Here is a 20,272-nt window from a genome sequence, read left to right on the forward strand (position 1 = left end):
AAATTTGAGTGAATTCTAACAATTTATTACAGCAATGGACGGATGGACGGTTAGAGATTGGTTGTGTGTTGTGTTTTACACAACCGTTGTGTGTGTAGCACTTAGATTGGTTGTGTGTTGTGTTTTACACAACCGTTGTGTGTGTAGCACTTTTGTTTCTCTTTTCTATACAACCAGTCAGATCAATCAATCAAGAACTGCGAGTTGTGGGACCCCCCACTTTGATCCTAATATCTACATTTTTTGTTTGCTTAGCCAATTCATGGTGGGATGGATACACATCATGGTTTCGTTGTGAAGTAGAGAGAGCGGTGCATTCACCATATCAAAGTTCTAAAGATTATTATTATCCAAACATTTTGATGCCCCACTTGATTACAAGCCCACGCTACTAAGCTCAATGTTTAGAGAGTACAATGTTGTAACTTATAAAGTGAACCGTTGAGTGATAACTAACCGATATGGGATCCAAAGTTATAAACCCCGCGTGTAATTAACAAAACCCATAAATACCCAATGGCCACTGGACAGGTCTTGCGAGTGAAAATTCTATAAGCACCTTTAGCTGTTATTCTGCTCATATTCTTCAAATTTCAACTGTGAATCATGACCACCACTCTCACGTGTACGGTGGACATTAGGCCATGAGGTTTTTAAACAATTTTGAGTCAAAATGGAATAATACCACAAAGATAAAATCAAACCTTCATAGGCATGAATACAGTGCGAAATCATAAAATCTTCAATTGGCAACCTCATAACTCTATTTGAATTCTTGCGTAGAGCGGATAGATTTCGTATCAGCGTCATCAATCTCTTCTACGTGAGACAAGCGATACAAATCCGATCGAGAAGAATATCAAGCGTGAGGCTTAAAAGACGACATTTCTTTTCCTGAACGCCGTAGACATGAGAGTGGGGTTACGGGTCGGGATTCATCATCTTAGACAGGCTTTAATACTTGTTTAAAGTTTAAAATGATTTTTCCTGTGTACTTTCAAAATTCATTTGGTTTTCTTTTTGGATTTCCCCCTGCCTTATACCCGACTGGAACTACAACCTTGCTATTGACACGGATAAAGCACGCACAGATCGTGCATTGATCAAGATGTGGGGCACTATGGGTCCCACACAAATGATCCAAGTCATTCATTAAATATTAAACATTTTATATTAAACATTTTTTCAAGAGGCTTCACAAAAAATCAGCTCAATTTCGATACCTAGAAGTACTCGATCTAATTGTCTAACTTTTCATTTAGTTTTGGACCTGAATGAAAAGTTACATGATTAGATTGAGTACTTCTAGGTATCAGATTGAACTAATTTTTGGCGAGGCCCTCTAAAAAAATGTTTTAAATTTAATGGACGACTTAGATCATTTTTGTGGGAGCCGTAATATATAGGCCTCACATCAAGATCAATGCACGATCTGTGCGTGCTTTATCTATGTCTACTTACTGTTGGACCAAACCCTAGGACTGGCTTTAAGGGACAACAATCGGTCTCGGCCGAGCAGGACCTGCTCTTGTCTCACTTCGATGATCAGACACGTTCACTTCGTAAAGCTCGTCGAGTAGAACAACTATGCAAAAAATCATCTTGATTGGATATCATAAAGTGTTTGATCAAAACACATATAACTTGTCAATAATAGGTTCTAGTGGATTTGATCCAGTGTTTCGGATCCATTCTTTTCAAGATAAAAATGTTCCGATTAGGCACTTAGTGATATCCGACCGAGCTGATATTATGGATTATATTCTACTCGATGAGCGCTACGAAGTGAACGTTTCTGACCATCAAAACAAGACTGGAGCAGACCCCACTCGACCGGAACAGCAAAGGGACAACACATTCCCCATTTTTGCTCTCCTTTGACGTTGATAGTCCCTGCTCTCTAGACATTGTTTACAGTATCCAGGGTGAGTTTCTTGTATTGAATAAAAATGACTAAACCTTGTGTTTTTTAATTTCTAAGGCCATCTACAGTGGTATAACCAAAAAAGGATAATCAAAAGTTGACACATCAGCTTTTGGTTATTCACTTAAGAGGTTGGTAAGTTTAACAATGTTGAGCTTTACAATGATCACTTCTAATCCATAACTAAAATAAGGGTCCACTGCAATTTCACTCTCTCTCCCCCTCTGTTTCCCTCCATTCATTTCCCTCCATTTACATTTCTTTTTTGGCAAAAATATATCGATTCCCTCTCTTAAATTTGACAAAAAAATCGGTGACTTTCTTCCCTTATATTATGAATATTTTTTGGGAAAAAAAAAAAGAAACGGGAAAGAAAAGTGAAATATCTTAATCCGACGATGATGGGTTGAATTGTAGATAATTGAGAGATATGATCTTCACTTTTTGAGGGAAAGAAAAAGAAATAGTTTGTGAGTGAAGTGAAAAAGATATAGAGTAGGCGAAGAAGAGAAGAAAAAAATATCAATTGAAATATGCTTGTATATAACTTTTGGAACTAGTTAACTTATGTGGTGTGGAGTCCATAAATTTTGATTATTGAAAAAGGTTGCTAGTTTTGGTTATCCAAAACCTAAAATTTGATTATTTTTAAGGATGTTGCTAAGTTTGATTATACTATTGTAAGGGCATCTACAATGCTATAATCAAAATTTGATAATCAAAAGTTGCCACATTAGCTTTTGATTATTCATTTAAAAGATTGTTAAGGTTAACAATGTAGATGTCTACAATGACATAATCAAAATTAGATAACTAAAACTTATAACATCATATTTTTAAACTACAAAAACCTAAAAACTGTGAATAGTAGCAAATAGTTTTTGCTAAAAATAGCTTTGAAACTAATAAAAACTACTATTTACTAGAAATAGAAAATAGTTCTCGAAACTTTTCTTTTGGAAAAAATTATATTTAAAAAACAGTTTTCTAAAAAAAACAAATTTTTAGTAAAATATATATATTTTCGAAAATATTGTTCGAAAAGAAAAAGAGAGAGGAGAAGGGAAGAGAGATAAAACATTTTTGTATAATGATTGGTGTATTTGATTGAGAATATGTAGAGTCTATTAAATTTAGTTATTGTCAAAAAGTTGCTAATTTTAGTTATCCAAAGCCCAAAATTTGATTATTTCTAAAGAGATTGTTAAGTTTGATTATAGCATTGTGAGCCATATTTAGCACCAACATTGTTAACTTTAAAAATATTTTACTTTTGATTATAGCATTGTGGATACTCTAAAGCCATCTTTTGCACCAACATTGTTAACTTTAGAAATAATTGGCTTTTGATTATACCACTATGGATGGCCTAAGCAAGTCATTATCCTTACATACATTAACTAAAATATCAATTTAGTGAAAATAACTTGACTATTGTCATTAGTCTAAAGACAAAAAAAATTAGTGAAAACTCACCCAAAATTTTTGATATTTTTGTTCGTCCTTTGTGAATTTTTATTAGATTCACATTTTGATTTTTGGATTAATCATCCATCTCAACAAGGGGAGTCTACAAAGTAAAAAAAATATCAAAAATAAAATAAAAAAAGGTTCATTGAAGACGAAAAAAAATACTCCGTACTAAACAGATGGTATTGTTGTCTAAAGTGTTTTATTATATGGATTTTTTTCAACTTGGATCCACATTTCCATGCTTTTCTAATTCCTCTCATCGAGATGAATAATTAATCATAAAAATTACGATAAAGAACTAAACAAGATATTAAAAAAAAAAATAGACCAAAAAAAAAAAACACAGTCCGCATTTTTAGTAGTTAGAGATGTTAGACATAGAAAATTACACATATCTTTAAAAAGTAGCTTGGGCAAACCTCTGTCAAAATTTGGTCATTAGAAGGAAAGATGACAATACAAGGAAATGATTTTCACACTTCTCTTTTATCCATTGACACTCTTTTCTTTTCTTGTCTTTTTTCATATGAAAGTATCAAATTGACATTTATATACATATATAAAAAAAAAGGTGACTCAAGAGATAATGATAATTTAGTAATTTTATGTGAATAAAAACAAAAAGGGGAGCATCAATAAATAAAAAGAGAGTGAAATTGCCTGTGGATGAAAATAGTACTACTAGTATCATGAATTGAAATACTTGAAGGTGTTTTTCTATTTTTTTTTTTTTGGGAACAAACAACGCTTTGAAATGGGATCACTTTGGACTCATTCTTACAGGACACTTGCAACCACCACCATGTGACCCAGCTGTCTCGAGTCAGCAAAAATTTAAGACAAGATCTTCCAAGATTGGAAATATACAAAAATGCTAAGCATACTACATATTTACACTATACATTTTCGTGGGGTCCATTTCAAATTTCAAAATTTAAAATATTTTTTAGAAAATTCTATAAAAAATCAACTCAATCCAATATCAATAAGTATTTATTTTGAAATCATAGGACGAAACTGAACTGCTCATCACCGCATAAAATAAATGATGAACTTAAAAACCGCTTAGCTACCCGCCAAGTCTTTTTGGGAGACTTTTTTTGGTTCAAATAACACGGAGTTTTTTTTGCTAAGCCAAATCCTCTCTGTTTTTTTTCCCCATTATTTTATAAATAAGTGGAGTTAACGGGGGAATTAGTAATTACTAATTAGCCCATAGTACGTTCAGAAGTTGTCCATAGTCTAGAACCTCAAATGTCTCTAACGAGGCTCGAACCCTGGTCTCTCTTGTGGGAATATCAGGAGATAACCGCTGAGCTACTAACCCTTTGGTTTCTCAGTGTTTCTTTTGCCAAGCGAAAAGGGTGGGGGAGGAGGCGACCGAACATAACAATCCTCTCTTGAGCGTAACTATAGAGACTCTAGACTCGCAGCGGGTCTCAGAAAGAGACCAAAGAACCATAACAACTACCACCTTACCAAAGCCTAGTAGACCACAGAACAGCCAAATCGAGAGACCATCATTAACAAGACTCAAACCCGTGACCGCCCAGCACCCAAATACTCTGTGTTTTGAATAGTACACCAGTACTTTAGTTGCCTTTAAAAAAATGGAACTTTAATTTCAATATTACAGCCTAGCCGTATTTTTGCTATATAAAATTCGTCTACTCCACTATATCATATCATCACAACGCGAGAAAGAGAGAGAGAGAGAGAGAGGGGAGAGAGAGAGAACTGTTTTTGACTTACATCACTTTTCTGGATCTAGGGTTTGTGTTTCGTGTGACAACTCCCATCCTCCCCTCATCAACAAACCCTAGCAACAACTGGTTCAGGAACACCTATCAATCAAAATTATCCGCCATCGGATCTTTTCTTTTTCTCTTTATTCCCACAGATCTACTAATATTCTCAAGATTCACAAGCACCCCAAGGAAAAAGCCCTAATTTTTTTTCACCATTTATTTGTGTGTAAATTTGCAAAAACTCGAACGACGTATCCAACGGAAACCTAAAGCGATTGATCCATCACAAATCAATATAATCGATTGATTGATTTCAACACAATACTACTTCATTTGATTTGATTGGTTGGATTGGATTGAGAATGTATAAATCTGTTGTGTACGAAGGGGATAAAGTACTGGGGGAAGTAGAGGTTTATCCTCAGAACCAGAATGGTGGAAGTTTTTTTCTTGAGAAGGAGATACGGATCTCTCACTTCTCTCAACAGAGTGAGAGGTGCCCGCCACTCGCGGTGCTACACACCGTGACTAGCTCATCCCCCGGTGTTTGCTTCAAAATGGAGGCCAATTTGCAATCACCACAGGACTCCTCGCTGCTGAATCTTTTACACTCTTCTTGCATCAGAGATAACAAGGTATTTTGTTGCCCAAATTCCAAATTAATAAAATAAAAATGAAATCACTAAAAGAACTGTACTTTGAACAGGTCTTGATGATCAGGAAAAACAGAAACCCTAGAACAAAGTTGAGATCTTGATGCTCAGAAAGAAGAAAAACCCTAGAACAAAGTTCAGATCTTGATGCTTAGAAAGAACAAAAAAAACCCTAGTAGTACAAATTTACCCTGATTGGAAAGCCCAGTGATTTTGAAAATTTTCCCAGTGATTTTGTACGAAAACCCTAGAGAAGACTTTGGACAAATTGAACAAGGACCCACATAAATTTCCCAGTGATTTTGAAAAATTTCTGAACCCAGATTTAGATTAACATTTACAAGCGAACTTGAACAATTTCAGAACTTCCATAATTTAGCTTAAAATTTCCCAGTGATTTGAACAATTTCAGAGGCCCTATAATTTAGATTAAGTGAATTCGAACAATTTAAGAACTGATAATAATTGGGTTTAAAAGTTTGCCCCAAATTCGGACTGAATAGTGAAAACCCACTTTCTGATATTGTGAACCAATTGAGTATACAGTTGGTTAATTCCTGAACTTGTGAAGCTGGGTTTCTCTGATGATAAGAATATTTCACGTTGGATTGATAGAAAAGAATGCAGTTGCGTACGTGTGGATTTTAGTGGGGCATGCTTTTGGTTGTGATTATATGCAGGAATTTTTGAGTGGACATGAGAATTAGATTCTCTAAGGAACCCTAAAATTCTTATGAAACAATCTGTGCTGTTCCTGTATTTTGATTTGTGTCTCAGAGCTTAAAGGGAATGTGGACTGGGACTCATTTGACAAATTGCATTACGGACATATGCATGTTATTAGACATAAATTGCACATTAAATGGAGTAATCCACGGAACCATATCTTATTGATGCCTTGGATTGATTTGTGTAGGACTATTTTTCTTCTATTAGTTTCCAAGGTTAATTGTTTTTTTTGTTTGTTTTCCAATCGTTAGGTCCGAGGTTAATTGTTTGAACATAAGCATGCATAATAAGTGGCCTTAACATCTTTTGCAGCGTCTGAATGGAAATCCTTCAAACATAGATATTCTTATTTTTCTTCTATTAGTTTCCAAGGTTAATTGTTTTTTGTTTTTTGTTTTTCCAATCGTTAGGTCCAAGGTTAATTGTTTGAACATAAGCATGCATAATAAGTGGCCTTAACATCTTTTGCAGCATCTGAATGGAAATCCTTCAAACATAGATATTCTTGTTTTTCTCTGTAGCTCATATTCATTCACTTCAAATGAATCAAATCCCTTCAAACATAGATGGAAATCCTTTGCAATTTGGGCATTTTGGATTTATCTGTTATTATTGTCGCTCACATGCGCAGCTTCAATTCTCAAGTGCGCATTAAAAACCATCAACAGTGATGATTGTGGTATATTTTTTCTGCAGACTGCAGTAGTGTCACTAACTGGTGAGGAGCTACATTTGGTTGCCATGCCTTCCAGGAAAAATGATGGAAGGTGCCTGTGTTTCTGGGGGTTTAAAGTTGCATTTGGACTGTACAACTCTTGCCTTGTCATGTTGAATCTTAGATGTCTTGGAATTGTATTTGATCTTGATGAAACACTCATAGTTGCAAACACAATGCGCTCATTTGAAGATAGAATTGAGGCTCTGCAGCGGAAATTAAACTCCGAGGCAGATCCGCAACGAATTTCTGGTATACTGTCAGAGGTCAAGCGTTATCAGGAGGACAAAATTATATTGAAGCAATATGCAGAAAATGATCAGGTAGTTGACAATGGAAAGGTGATCAAATCACAGTCTGAGGTTGTTCCAGCTTTGGCAGCCAACTATCAATCTATTGTTCGCCCTCTTATACGGTTGCAAGACAAAAACATCATCCTGACCCGTATTAATCCCTTGGTATGTTCATGTTAATTCTTCAACTTTACTCCTGCTCAAATCATAGTTGTTAGAATCACGCAATTCGTGATTTAATTCTACTCTTCGAGACGCATTTTAACTGATTCGATTAGAATCTTGCTGTTGAATATGAAAGGGAATCTTGCGAGTGAATATGCGATTCAAGTTAATTCCATGATGATTCCTGCTGGTCCCTATGGCTTAATTTTGTTTCTATTTTTGTTTCGATAATCCATAAAGTGGTGTCGTTATCACCTCTTTATTGGGGAAAAATACAAGAAACTGGTTATTTACGTTGATTTTTGTCCTATTGTGTACACTATACAATTATAGAATTTAGTCTTTAACTCTAGATTGATATTAATTTATTTCACACACCATGTTTTCCTTTGGATCCATATATAAGACTATATACTTAGAGCCATTAAAGTGAATTTACGAATCACAATTTGAAGCAATTGGTGATGCTCTATGTCATCAAAGTGAATCAGGATTCGATTTCTGATTTGACAACATTGGTTAAAACCTAGTTTTTCACCCAAAAAAATAGAAAGAGTCCTGGTTTACCGTGCTATCTTTCTGGAATTACAGCTCCCACAAGGCTTCTCGTGTGCTAATGTACTTGATATGTTGATGCCATTAACACCCCCACACCCTGAACAATCCTGAGCGGGGTGGGGGGAGAAAATGCAACTTACAAGAATGCTAGATTTTGCTTCGTGGCAGCACTTGATGGGTTTGATCATTCAACCTTTCGCTTTTTAGATTATAGTGTTATAAGGAAGCAATTAAGGATACGAAAGTTTTGTTTCTCTTTAGATTCGTGACACAAGTGTTCTTGTGAGGCTAAGACCTGCATGGGAGGACCTCCGGAGCTACTTGACTGCAAGAGGTAGGAAGCGATTTGAGGTTTATGTCTGCACAATGGCTGAAAGAGATTATGCATTAGAAATGTGGAGGCTTCTAGATCCCGACTCAAACTTGATTAACTCCAAAGAGCTATTGAATCGTATCGTGTGTGTTAAAGCTGGTAACTTTCTTTTCCTATTTTTTATGATCGTGGGAAAAATAACGTTGTGTTTCTCTGGTACTTATTGCCCTTTGTAAATTTGATTAGGCTTGAGAAAATCATTGTTCAACGTTTTCCAAGATGGAATCTGTCATCCTAAGATGGCTTTGGTTATTGATGATCGTTTGAAAGTATGGGATGAGAAAGATCAACCTCGGGTGCACGTTGTTCCTGCGTTTGCTCCATATTATGCTCCTCAAGCTGAAGTATGCACTACCTACTCTTGACTGTGTTACTGGTATTCTATGCTCCATTTTGTTTGTCCATTATTGGCAATCATGCCTTTAAGCGGTTCATAATTTATGCATTCTCGTTAGTAATTTTCAAATATTCCATTTTCGGACATCATGCTTTTAAGTGGATCAACAACTAAAGCGTTTTGATGGAAATTTTTAAGAAGAATTTCCACCAGATCTCAGTTAGTTCTTTTGATTGGGTAAAAGAAATTGAAAAATTATTCATGAAAATACATTTTTTTTTCATTAAAAGGCATGATTTTGAAAATGGACAAGCAATATTGGACGGAGGGAGTTTATAATGTACATACATTTACATGTTCATTTATTGTTGCTTGATAATTAATTCTCAGTGTTATGCTACTTATCAGCTCATTACATTGTAGGCAAATAATGCTGTGCCTGTCCTGTGTGTTGCAAGAAATGTTGCCTGCAACGTTAGAGGTGGTTTTTTCAAGTAAGGAGACACAAAACCATAGGAAGATAATATGCACAGACTTGAACAACCTTAATTGTCACCATTGTAGTTGTTCTATGGTACTCTATTTGTTTGCAGGTTCAATTTCCGCGTGTGTTTGCATAACATGACCTAATTTTCTACAGAGATTTTGATGAAGGTATGTTACAACAAATATCCGAAGTAATGTATGAAGACGATATCAAAGATATTCCATCTCCACCAGATGTGAGCAATTATTTGGTTTCAGAGGTTAGTGGGTCGTCATGTAGCTGTATTGGTTTTTGTCAGTGTTCCCTATTCCGTGGTTGATGTTTCTTGGTTTTGACTTGTACCGATATCAGGATGATGGTTCAACTTTGAATGCAAACAAAGATCCTCTAACATTTGATGGAATGGCAGATGCCGAGGTTGAAAGAATACTAAAGGTGACATATATTGTTATATAAGCCTTTCCAAAGATTTGGTTGTTCAACATATGATGTTAAGCTAGCCTTGCCTTTTGAACTTATTGTATTAAATTGGTCATTCAGGAATCAATTTCAGCAATTCCAACAGCAGTTGCTAACCTAGATCCAAGGTTTTCTCCTCTGCCATATACAGTGGCAGCTTCATCTATCTCAGTTCCACCTTCAACATTTCAAGGGAGTTCACCTTTTGGGAGTATTCAGCTACAACAAGTGATTCCAGTTGTCAAACCATTAATTCAAGTCCGCCCTCCTGAAGCAAGCTTGCAAAGTTCTCCTGCCAGGGAAGAGGGAGAGGTACCAGAATCTGAACTTGATCCGGATACAAGGAGGAGGCTTCTTATTCTACAACACGGACAAGACACAAGAGATCATCCATTAGGTGAACCCCAGTTTCCAGGTAGACCTCCACTACAAGTTTCTGTTCCTAGGGTTCAAGCACGTGGAAACTGGTTTCCTATGGAGGAAGAGATGAGCCCAAGACTACTGACCAAGGAATTTCCTATGAATTCAGAGGCAATGCATATTGAGAAGCACCGTCCACATCATCCACCTTTTGTCCAGAAGATGGAGTCCTCTATCTCATCTGATAGAGTTTTAGAAAATCAAAGATTGCCAAAGGAGGTAGTTGGCACTTTTAGTTGTCGTTTCAAAAAAAATAGTTGGTACTTCTAGTGGGCCACTCCGTATAGCCTTCAGTCTATGTTAAAGTGAGAGTATTACATCGTCACTGATTTTTATGTGTCATGTTTGCAGGCTCTTCAAAGAGAAGATCGATTGAGGATGAATCATTCACTGTCAACCTATCATTCTTTCTCAGGTATTGCATGAAGTATGGAATATATAGTTGGAGTTGGGACATATATAGTGTAAGTTCGTCATGGTGTTTTGAAGTTATAAGTAATTTGTACAATGTTATTGGGTATAGAAGCATTGGCGATAGGTGCATGTCTGTGTGTATGCGGATTGCATTGGCATGCAGTTCTGTGCATGTGTTGATCACATAGAAGAACACTTTATTTTATGGATATGGTTCAGTTGTATTATAGCAGTATAACTGCTCACGTGTATCATCCGTACAACTTGAATCATGTTTTCCTTTGACACATCAGTTCCTGAACTTCAATCCCCCTCCACCCTTCCTCTTGAACATGCTGATTTTTCTGTGGAACATTGTCTGTCCCATGTGTGCTCTGCTTGTACAATCTTCTACTAGACCACTATAGCATATTCCTTTGTGTCCATTTTCCACCAATCAATATTACAAGAGAACTGACAATTTCTGATGACCCTAAAAAAAATGCCAATATGTGCCCAATTTTATCTTCCTCCATGGAAGGGAAAAGATAACTTAGTTTTGGGCCTTTAAAACGCTAATGTTGATACTGATAGATGCATTGAACTACAAATACACAATAACACAAGTTTCTACATGGTTTGGCAAAGCTCTTGTTTGGTTATTTTTATTTGCAGATTGAACACGTTTTATAATATAGCCCAATACATACATAATCAACTTGACATTGTTTTCAGAGGAGGTAAGGAAGATGAGAATTTAAAGTTTTGCATGAGCTGCTAGGATAAATAATGCTATAGTATAAGTGCAAAAGACGAGCAGTAATCTTGCCTCTAGGCTTGCCAGGGGCTCAAAAGTTTTGCATGAGCTGCTAGGATAAATAATGCTAGAGTATAGGTGCAAAAATAGGAGCAGTAATCTTGCCTCTAGGCTTGCCAAGGGCTCATGAAGCTGGTCACGTGCTATAGCAACTGAAAAGCACGTGTTTACGATTAAGATAAAGAAGGGGAATGATTATGTTGGGAAGGAGGCTGTGGTTGAGATTGATCCTGGGGATGATGATTTGGTGGATTTTGATGTCTATGAAGCTTTAGAGGAAGGCATTGATGGAGATTCTGGGGTAGTGTTGTTGGATGTTGAATTGACCAAGCAGCAAAATCTCTCTGTTGATGTGGGTCTTGGTGGTGGTAATTGTGATGATTCAGGTTTGAAGGAGGTTGGTCCGCTAGTTAGTTTCGGATGAGAGCTTATCATTTATAAGACCCATTTCTCGTGTCCAGAAGGTTGGTCTTAAGAACAATCTTTCAAAATTGGGTAATAAGAGGTGTAGTGAAGGGATTAGCATTCCGGGGGAAGCTTCAATCCATGGAGCTATATTAAAATTGGAAAGGAGGTTGAACAAATCGAAAAGGGAGATTAAAAAGAAGAAACTTCTTTCTGAGTTCTGGCTAAAAGCGAACAAAGTTAGAAACTGAGAGAAGGAGGTATCTTCTTCGTCTTTTTCTTCCTTTGACATTAACAACAGAAACTCCCATCTTAAGCAAGAATGCTCGCAAGTTGATGGATTCTAGTGCCTTGCTGAGGGTAAAATTTAGAGGGGGGAAGAGTTTTAATTTAAAGAAAATTATTGAAATGGAGGAGGGGAAGATAGGGAGGCTAGGGAAATCGCTGATTTGGAAGATGGTGATTATGCAGATTTGGAGGACAGTGCCTCTCTCTCTCTCTCTCTCTCTCTCTCTCTCTCTCTCTCTCTCTCTCTCTCTATATATATATATATATATATATATGGAGTTTTGATTTCCTTTATCAAATGGTTTATGTCCTAGTTTGGGCTGAGGTGTAGTGAGGGTGTTGAGGGTTCTTTTTAGCTTGTTGTTTCCTGGGTTGTTGGCTTTGTTTTTGGTAGGTTATCGATGTTGGTTTTGTTTGTTTGGGTTTTGTAGTTCGGTTGCGCTTTGGGTGTTTTGGTGTGGGCGTTTCGGTTATTTTGGTTCTTGGTGTTTTTGGTTGGCACCTTGCCTTCCTGGTTTCATGGATCTCATGTGGCATTTTGCCAATATGCCTTTGGTTCGTTTAATCTTTGTTTTTCCTTTTGAAAGATTAATAAAAATTTTTGCTGAGCAAAAAAAACAATTGACTGGGAGACAGTAGAATACATACTGTTCTGTGAGTATTATCAGTCAGTGGTGGTGTTTTGTACCCAATTGATTTTAGGTTGGATGGCTTCAAATACTCTAATAGATGTGGTAACATTTGGCTGTGTAGATTCATTGGTAGTCTAGGGATACATGATTTTGTAGTTCTCTTTCTCTTTTCTGGTAAGCCGGCAGATGTTTCTCGAATTTGAAAACTGTGCTATTAATTTTGTTCTCAATGGCAAATTTGTTTCCTTTAAATCTCAAAATAGCATTGATTTATTTTTTCCCTTTTTAAACTGCTGGCCATTGGATGTACAAGTAACTGCAGATGGATATCATAGTAGCTGAGAAGCATTGACTCCTTACAAACTTTTCGAACAATTACATTGGCCTCTGATAGGAGTTCAAGGAATACTGGACTAGAAAACAGATCTCCTTGTTTGGAAGAAATAAAAAATGTGGCACTCTAAATATTAGATATTTGGAAAAAAGACATCCTTAATTGGAAAATAATGTCTGATTGAACGTTAGTATGAGATACGCATTCAGTTCAAGTCCTATATTTTAGGAATTGTGAACTTGATTGCTTTCATTCAGTACAACATGAGATCCACATTCAGTTCAACATCTTGCAACTTGAATGATTTATCCAATATACGACTTTTGACTTTTCAAACCAAGAGAAATAGTGAACTTTTAGTTTTTTTTCCCTTATTCTGTTTTGGCAGGAGAGGACGTTCCCTTGGGTCGATCCCCATCCAGCAGGGATCTTGATGTTGAACTTGGGCGAGTTGATCTGTACGCTGAAACTCCTGCCGGTGCTTTACAAGATATTGCTATCAAGTGTGGCACCAAGGTACATACTTCATTACATCTTCCTTTCTTGGGTTGTGATTAGATATTATTGCAAGTATTGTAGTCATAAAGTGAGCACATCCTGCAAGTATTTTATTACTATTATTATTATTATTATTTATTTTCACGAAATGTTATTTTCTTGTGAAAATGGAAATTTTTAGGTGGAGTTTAGGTCAGCTTTGGCTTCAAGCGTGGACCTGCAGTTCTCTGTTGAGGTATTTGATTCTTGCTCACCAATTATCACTTTTTCTGTTTCTGTAGTTTGGAAATTCTACTTCCTCTAGTCTAGTTACTAGATGATATGTTTTTTCACTGTATTTGCTTTTGTTTGTTTTTTTCCGGGGTGAGTCTATCCATCATGTGCATCCTGTTTAAGGGAGGGACATATCATTAGGAGTTCATGCCATCTGTTGGGTTTTTATAGGTCTTGTTTGCGGGAGAGAAAATTGGTGAAGGAATTGGTAGGACAAGAAGGGAAGCCCAGCATCAGGCCGCAGAGGGATCCCTCATGAATTTGGCCGGTGAGATTTGCTATTTTGTCTGTATAGGTGGATTCATCTACTGTATATGGTTCAGTGTTTTTGCTATCTTGAAATTCTGTGCGCGCTTGACCTTGGTCATTTTCTGTGGAATCCTTTTTAGGAAAGTGCATGAATATGTACTTTTAACTTAGTCATGTGTCGTGATGCTTTGCCAGACCGTATCTTCATATTCTGCTTTCATTCAGTTCTTTCTTTTGTTTGTTCATATTGCATTGAAGTGGTTGAGTATTTGCTTGATAATTGCACATGTTGCATTTCGGAAAGGAATGACACGAGTTTGAAATACTAAATGTGGCTGACTAATAAACCATGTGGCAAAAAAAACAACTGCTAGGTTGCAGAATGGCCTCCGATGGGCTTATAACTTTTGAAAGCTGAAATTGAAAGCTCCAGAAAACCGGAGACAGAAGGCAAAACTGAACAGCATAATAACAGTTTGGTATTAATTTGAGTATCTGCTCTACTTTATATGCAATGCAGATAACCGTTTTTATGGTTTTATATGGTTTGCCTTTTTAAAAGACCAGTCTCAAGATTGTACAATATCTCAAGCACTATCTGATGTTAAACTACCATTTCAAAGGCTAATAATACGCTTAAAGCTCTCATTTTCAGGCCCAAAATCAAGTTGATTTCATCTATCCATTCTACTTACAACTTAAAATTGTTAAATGCGCATGTTTATTCTCTTACTGGTAGAATTTCGGATACTGTTGGAGAGGATCTCTCGTTCAAGATATTTACTTGGATTGTTTTTGCAGATAAATATATGTCACGTCTCAAGTCTGATTCTGGTTCTGTCCATGGGGAGGGGAGCTGGTTTTCTAGTGCCAATGACAATGGTTTTATTAGTGCTGTGGGTTCTTTTGGGTATCAGCGATTGCCCAAGGAGCAGTCTCCGTCACTTTCAAATGCATCAGACTCATCTAGGGTTCTCGACCCAAGGCTAGAGGGCTCCAAGAAATCAATTGGTTCAGTCTCTGATCTCGAAGAATTAGTAAGACTCAACTAATTGAGTATTTTTTTCTTTACTGTATATGTTTATTATACCTTTGTCATGGAGTTATGATCTCAGTCCCCATTTATTCAGATGGACGAATAGTTAAGGACATATGGGCCTGTAGGAATAACTGATTATTCTGTGAATGCCGATGCTCTAGACTTTCAATGAAGGAAGCATGGTAATGTGCACATAAATTGATTTGGGTCTCTAGGCCTGCCCTCTCTGATGCCACTTGGCTTTGATTTGGGGGTATGGTTCTGCAGCAAAACAGGTATAGGAGGACACCACTTTCAGTGGTATTATGAGAGCAGCCACTTTGTGCATATTGCCAAAGGTTATGTCTATCTCCAATCCTCCCTTGCCCATACACCCAATGATTGCCCATACACCCAATGATTGTGGACTAAATGGGTTCTGTTGTTGTTAATGTAGGAATAAGTGATTATATCAGATTAATTGTGGGGGGATCATAATACCACATCCCAATAAGTATGTCCCCATGTCTGTAGGAGTATACAACGGTTATTTAATCCTATTTGCAAAAGGTCCAACCAAACATGGGATATGTGATCCACTTGGATTTGGTGTCTAATATGATTCTCTAATCCGGCCAAACATACATGGCCTTGAGGTTGTAATCATTGGCATGCCTTGAATCTGTTTTCTGTTTCTTCAGTGCATGATGGAGGGCCTTGCAGTAGCTTTTCAAGGTCAGCCTCCATCTTCAGCTAATCCAATCCAGAAAAACGAAGTGTATGCCCAGGTATCCATTTACATGACTCTGTTTGTTAATTTTGGTATTAAATTTGAAAAGGGAAAATTAGCTGTCCTTGGTAAAATAGTTTTCGTTTAGGGGAAAGACTCCAGCAAAATAGTTTTCAGTGGAGGTCCTTCTACTTTTTGAGTTTTTTAGCCACAAGGCCAAAACATGTTTAGGCACTTTTATAGGATTTTAGAGTGCATTTTCCTATTATAGGGTTTTAGTGGTTTAGGCACTTTCATATATATGGTACCCCCTAGGGTTTTAGGCACTTTCATAGGCACATTTGTCCTTATGTTTGATTGCAAAAAGTGTTTGTCCTTGAGCTCAAAAAATGCAAATATAAGGGATTTTTGGCGAAGTCTCCCATTTGAAAATGGTTTCTTCTGCAACTCTCCTGTATCGTTTTAGCGTTTTGGGGCCATGACATTCAAGTGACGGCTCCCTTAGGGACACTAACTACCACAGTGGTTGCTTTGTGGTCGGGCATTTATATTAATAGCGTCCAATGACTGAACTACATGGCTGGCAGCCCCACCCAACTTTGATATAGTCAGTTCATAATATATACAAGTTTGTGTATTGTTGACATAACAGTGTATCACTCCCTACGTGCCAAAATTTTAGTCCATCTTTCCTTTTTTTGATTGTCCCACCCAATCTTGACTATTTTGACTAGTCAAGGGGAAAAAATTGAACCATTTCCTTTTTTGCCCTTCCTCCCATATTGAAAGTCAAACACGAAAGTGGAGGGAAAAAAGTGCATTGGAGTCCAAAAGGTAATCATTGCATATAAAAAGGACAATTTTGGAAGTTTATATGTTCTTAAAGAGAAATGATGATGCTCCCTCAAAATGTATAGAATTCCAAGAGACACAAATTTTGGGATGGAGGGAGTAGTCCCTTGTAATCTAAATAGTGTTTTGTCGGATCTTAACATAGAACGGAAGCGAGATGTTTAATTCCCGAGTCCACGGGACTGGAATCCACCAGAACGAGAGATTACTCTCAAGAGGAATGTTATTGAAGATGGAAAAATAAAATGCCTTGCCTTATGCCTTACAAGAATACTTAAACTACTAGGATCTTAACCAAAAAGGAAAACAATCAATAGTCCAAATCTGCCTAAAATTATGCCAGAACATGCTACTAAAATAGAAAAGGAAAATTGTAAGACCCTTCCATCTATTACCACTCAATCACATAGATATCCAATCAATCACACATTTCTTGGGATTGTAATCGCAGCCTTATGTCCTGCATCAGATCTAGTAATAGCTATAAATTATTTCATGTTGTCTTTTCAAACTTTTTTGATTCTATCATGGAAAAAAATTAAGTACATAGGTGTTTTAGTGGACTAAAGAAAAGGGCAATATAATTTCATATAATGTTTGCTGCATTGGGTCTGAGTAAATTCAGTTCCGGTGAAAACATGTCTTTTAGGTCAACCCACTGTGGCCCAAAATCCTGGCTCTGCCCCTGATCCAGACTTTTTGTGCTGAATTAAAGTCAAACATGATGTGTGGTTTCTGTCCTATTCTCCTTCATTCCATTAAAGTTCCTGTTCCTGTTTGGCATTATGTCTTAGGTCGAAGTTGACGGACAAGTTTTAGGTAAGGGAATCGGGTTGACATGGGATGAGGCCAAGATGCAGGTATTTTATTGGTCTCTATTCGTTTTCCTGTCTTTGTTTCTTTTTATCATCTTCTTCTCTTTGCTTTGGGACCTGTTCTTTCACTTGATTGTGTGTTTTTATCATCCGACTTCTATGCACCTTATTCTTGTGCGAATTAGAGGATTCTGAAAACTTGAAGATGATTTTCCTTAGGCTGCTGAAAACGGTCTGCGAAGTCTGAGGTCGATGCCCAGTCAATTTTCTCAAAAACGTCATGCTTCTCCGAGGTGAGCTGTTGCAAGTGATTCTTTGCAAATTCTTTTATACTTTTATTTTAAAAAAATTTGTGCAAGGGGTTTGAGTTATTGCTGTAGACATACAATACAGAACTATTTGTTTGATTGGCTTGGGTGGAAGATTCATCCTCTTTAACTGGTTTTGCTGCATGTTTGTCTAAATTACTTTTAGAAAGTTATATCCTAGAGTACTAGCTAAAATGTTGTACAGGACGCACATGTACTTTTTCTTTTTCTGTATGGGGGAACTTTTTGCAGAGGACAAACTAAGAAGATAAAAAAAAATGAAAAACAAAAAGATAGGAAAACAAAAGAGTCTTTGTGTTGTCTATTTTCTTCTTGGCATTCCATAAGGCTGTGATTGGGTGATGAATTTAGCCTTTTCCCTTTATCTTTTCCTTTGCATGCTAAGTATCTCCTCCAATACATGATATCCAAAGACAGAGTCTGGCTTTAATCCTATTTTCTTTTGCTATTATTTTCTGTCTCTAATCCTTGATTTTTTTTTTTTTTTGGGGTACTTCGGAATATTCTAATTCTTGATTTACTCCTATTCTTTTATGGTTTCCTTTTTCCTTTGATATTTCTTTTCCTTTTTTCCTTTATCTTTTGTATTTACTCCTATCTTCTTCTTTATGAGTGAGATTTTGAGGCTCCCAACTCTTCTATTATTGTAAAATAGATCTCCACTGCCCCCATACTTCCATTCCAGCTTTTATAGCTTAGTTCTTTGTGTGGAGCAGGGCAGTGCAGGGGATGTCTAATAAACGATCAAAGCCAGAGTACTCCCGAGTTATGCAGCGAATGCCATCTTTTGCGAGATACCCAAGGAATGCCTCTGTACCCTGAGGAGCCTGTTCATCCTTTTAATCATACCTGGTGTAGCTTAACCGACTTGTACCATACATGACACATCTCACTGCAGGAGCTGTCGAGATCCATCTCCTCCTAATTGCCTCACTTCTGAGACTCCGTACCTTAGTTTAAGCAGAGTGAAGCTTTTTGGATCAATCCTGTTGACCTAATTTTGGAATCTTTCGGAGGAAGGTGATATGCTCGGCCAAACCGTCCACAATGGCTGTTGCGAGACGTTTGGGCTGTGTTGCATCAGTTCTTCGCTTCTCAATGTATAAATACCCCACAAGGTGATAAAAGGGCTAATAACCCAAGTGGGAGAGGTTACTCTCAATGGCTTTTTAAAGTTCGGATGTATATATGTAAGTGGGTGTATTCGGAATGTGTGGCTGATCTCCGATGGCTTCTGGTTTTTCCCGGAGTATGTATTAACCGATGGGCAGTCTTACAGCAGATCAACTGACTGGCTCTTTTCTTCTTTTCCGCCTGGTTTTGAGGTTACCCGCCGGTTGGGTGGTTAAAGGTTTTGTGAAGTTGTAGAGGTATCAACAATGTTGATGAGTGAACTTCATCAATTTGATATATTGACTGTTGATTGAGAAACAGGAATAGTTATATTTCATTTTCCATCATGGGAATGGCTTGCTAGGGCTTGTACCTTGCAGCTAACGATAACGAGTTGTACGGCCTCTGTGCCCATCTTCGTTCTGCTAGTTCTACTGTTTTAGAATATCAAATTACTACTATCATTTACCAACAATAATAAGAATAATACTTGCAAATTCATGCCATAGCTGTTTATGAAATACAGACGCTATCAGATTAACATTTTTGCTGAAGGGAAGTCTCTTCAGTCTTAAATAGAACTAAAACATGATTCAGAACAAGCGCGGGGAGAGAGAGAGAGAGAGATGGCAAGGGTATGCATAGCACACGCTGCTATGTACCCATTATGGGGCTCACCCAGGATTTCATAGTTTGATCTGAATGGCTCATTTTTTTAACCTTGTAGAGTACAAAGTCCTAGTAAGAATTCTGGCTATTTGGCTGATGAGCATTTCTGGTACATTTTTTTTAAAGCATATCTATAGTTGCTTTTTTTTTCAAGAAAAATGAGTATTTCGAAAACACTTGTCGATGTTTGATCAATATGACTTTTTTATGTGGACTATGCGACGGGATGAACAAAATAATCCAAATGAGTATGTGTACAAGAATAGCTCCTCCTCCGGGTTGAACTGTTTTAGATAAATTAACAAGACTAGAGTGGGCCCCATGATGCGTGCACAATACACATGGTATGCACCTGTGCAAGGCACACTTGTAGAGAGAGAGAAGGAGTGCGCGCACCTAATGATGATTTTTTTTTTTAAAAGTACGTACCTTTTACTAAAAACATATTCATACCCAGTACCAAAAAAATGCATAATTAAAACCAAAATATACTTAATTATTTTGGACTTTACTGTACACCCGT

General features: G+C 37.0%; 1 protein-coding gene and 1 non-coding gene across 3 annotated transcripts; both read left to right on the forward strand.

Moving 5' to 3' along the window:
* The first annotated feature begins 5,076 nt into the window (after positions 1-5,076).
* On the forward strand, positions 5,077-19,581 carry LOC131315684 (RNA polymerase II C-terminal domain phosphatase-like 1). 2 transcript variants are annotated; one of them, XM_058344873.1, is made up of 17 exons: positions 5,077-5,780; positions 7,224-7,700; positions 8,520-8,730; positions 8,818-8,975; positions 9,392-9,462; positions 9,609-9,714; positions 9,807-9,890; positions 9,996-10,553; positions 10,686-10,749; positions 13,592-13,719; positions 13,883-13,936; positions 14,146-14,242; positions 15,025-15,260; positions 15,943-16,029; positions 17,618-17,683; positions 17,858-17,931; positions 18,684-19,581. In XM_058344873.1, the coding sequence occupies exons 1-17, from the start codon at positions 5,508-5,510 to the stop codon at positions 18,787-18,789; spliced, it is 2,850 nt and encodes a 949-aa protein (XP_058200856.1). In that variant the 5' UTR covers positions 5,077-5,507; the 3' UTR covers positions 18,790-19,581. The 2 variants fall into 2 exon arrangements, with proteins under 2 accessions (XP_058200856.1, XP_058200858.1); XM_058344875.1 differs by lacking the exon at positions 15,943-16,029 and having other exon boundaries at positions 5,083-5,780.
* Positions 15,429-15,536, forward strand: LOC131318337 (small nucleolar RNA snoR100). The gene has a single exon (XR_009197660.1). It is a non-coding gene; the product is annotated as a small nucleolar RNA snoR100 (small nucleolar RNA).
* Positions 19,582-20,272: the final 691 nt, after the last annotated feature.

This window comes from Rhododendron vialii, chromosome 2a, assembly GCF_030253575.1.
Source record: "Rhododendron vialii isolate Sample 1 chromosome 2a, ASM3025357v1".
Classification (NCBI taxonomy): Eukaryota; Viridiplantae; Streptophyta; class Magnoliopsida; order Ericales; family Ericaceae; genus Rhododendron; species Rhododendron vialii.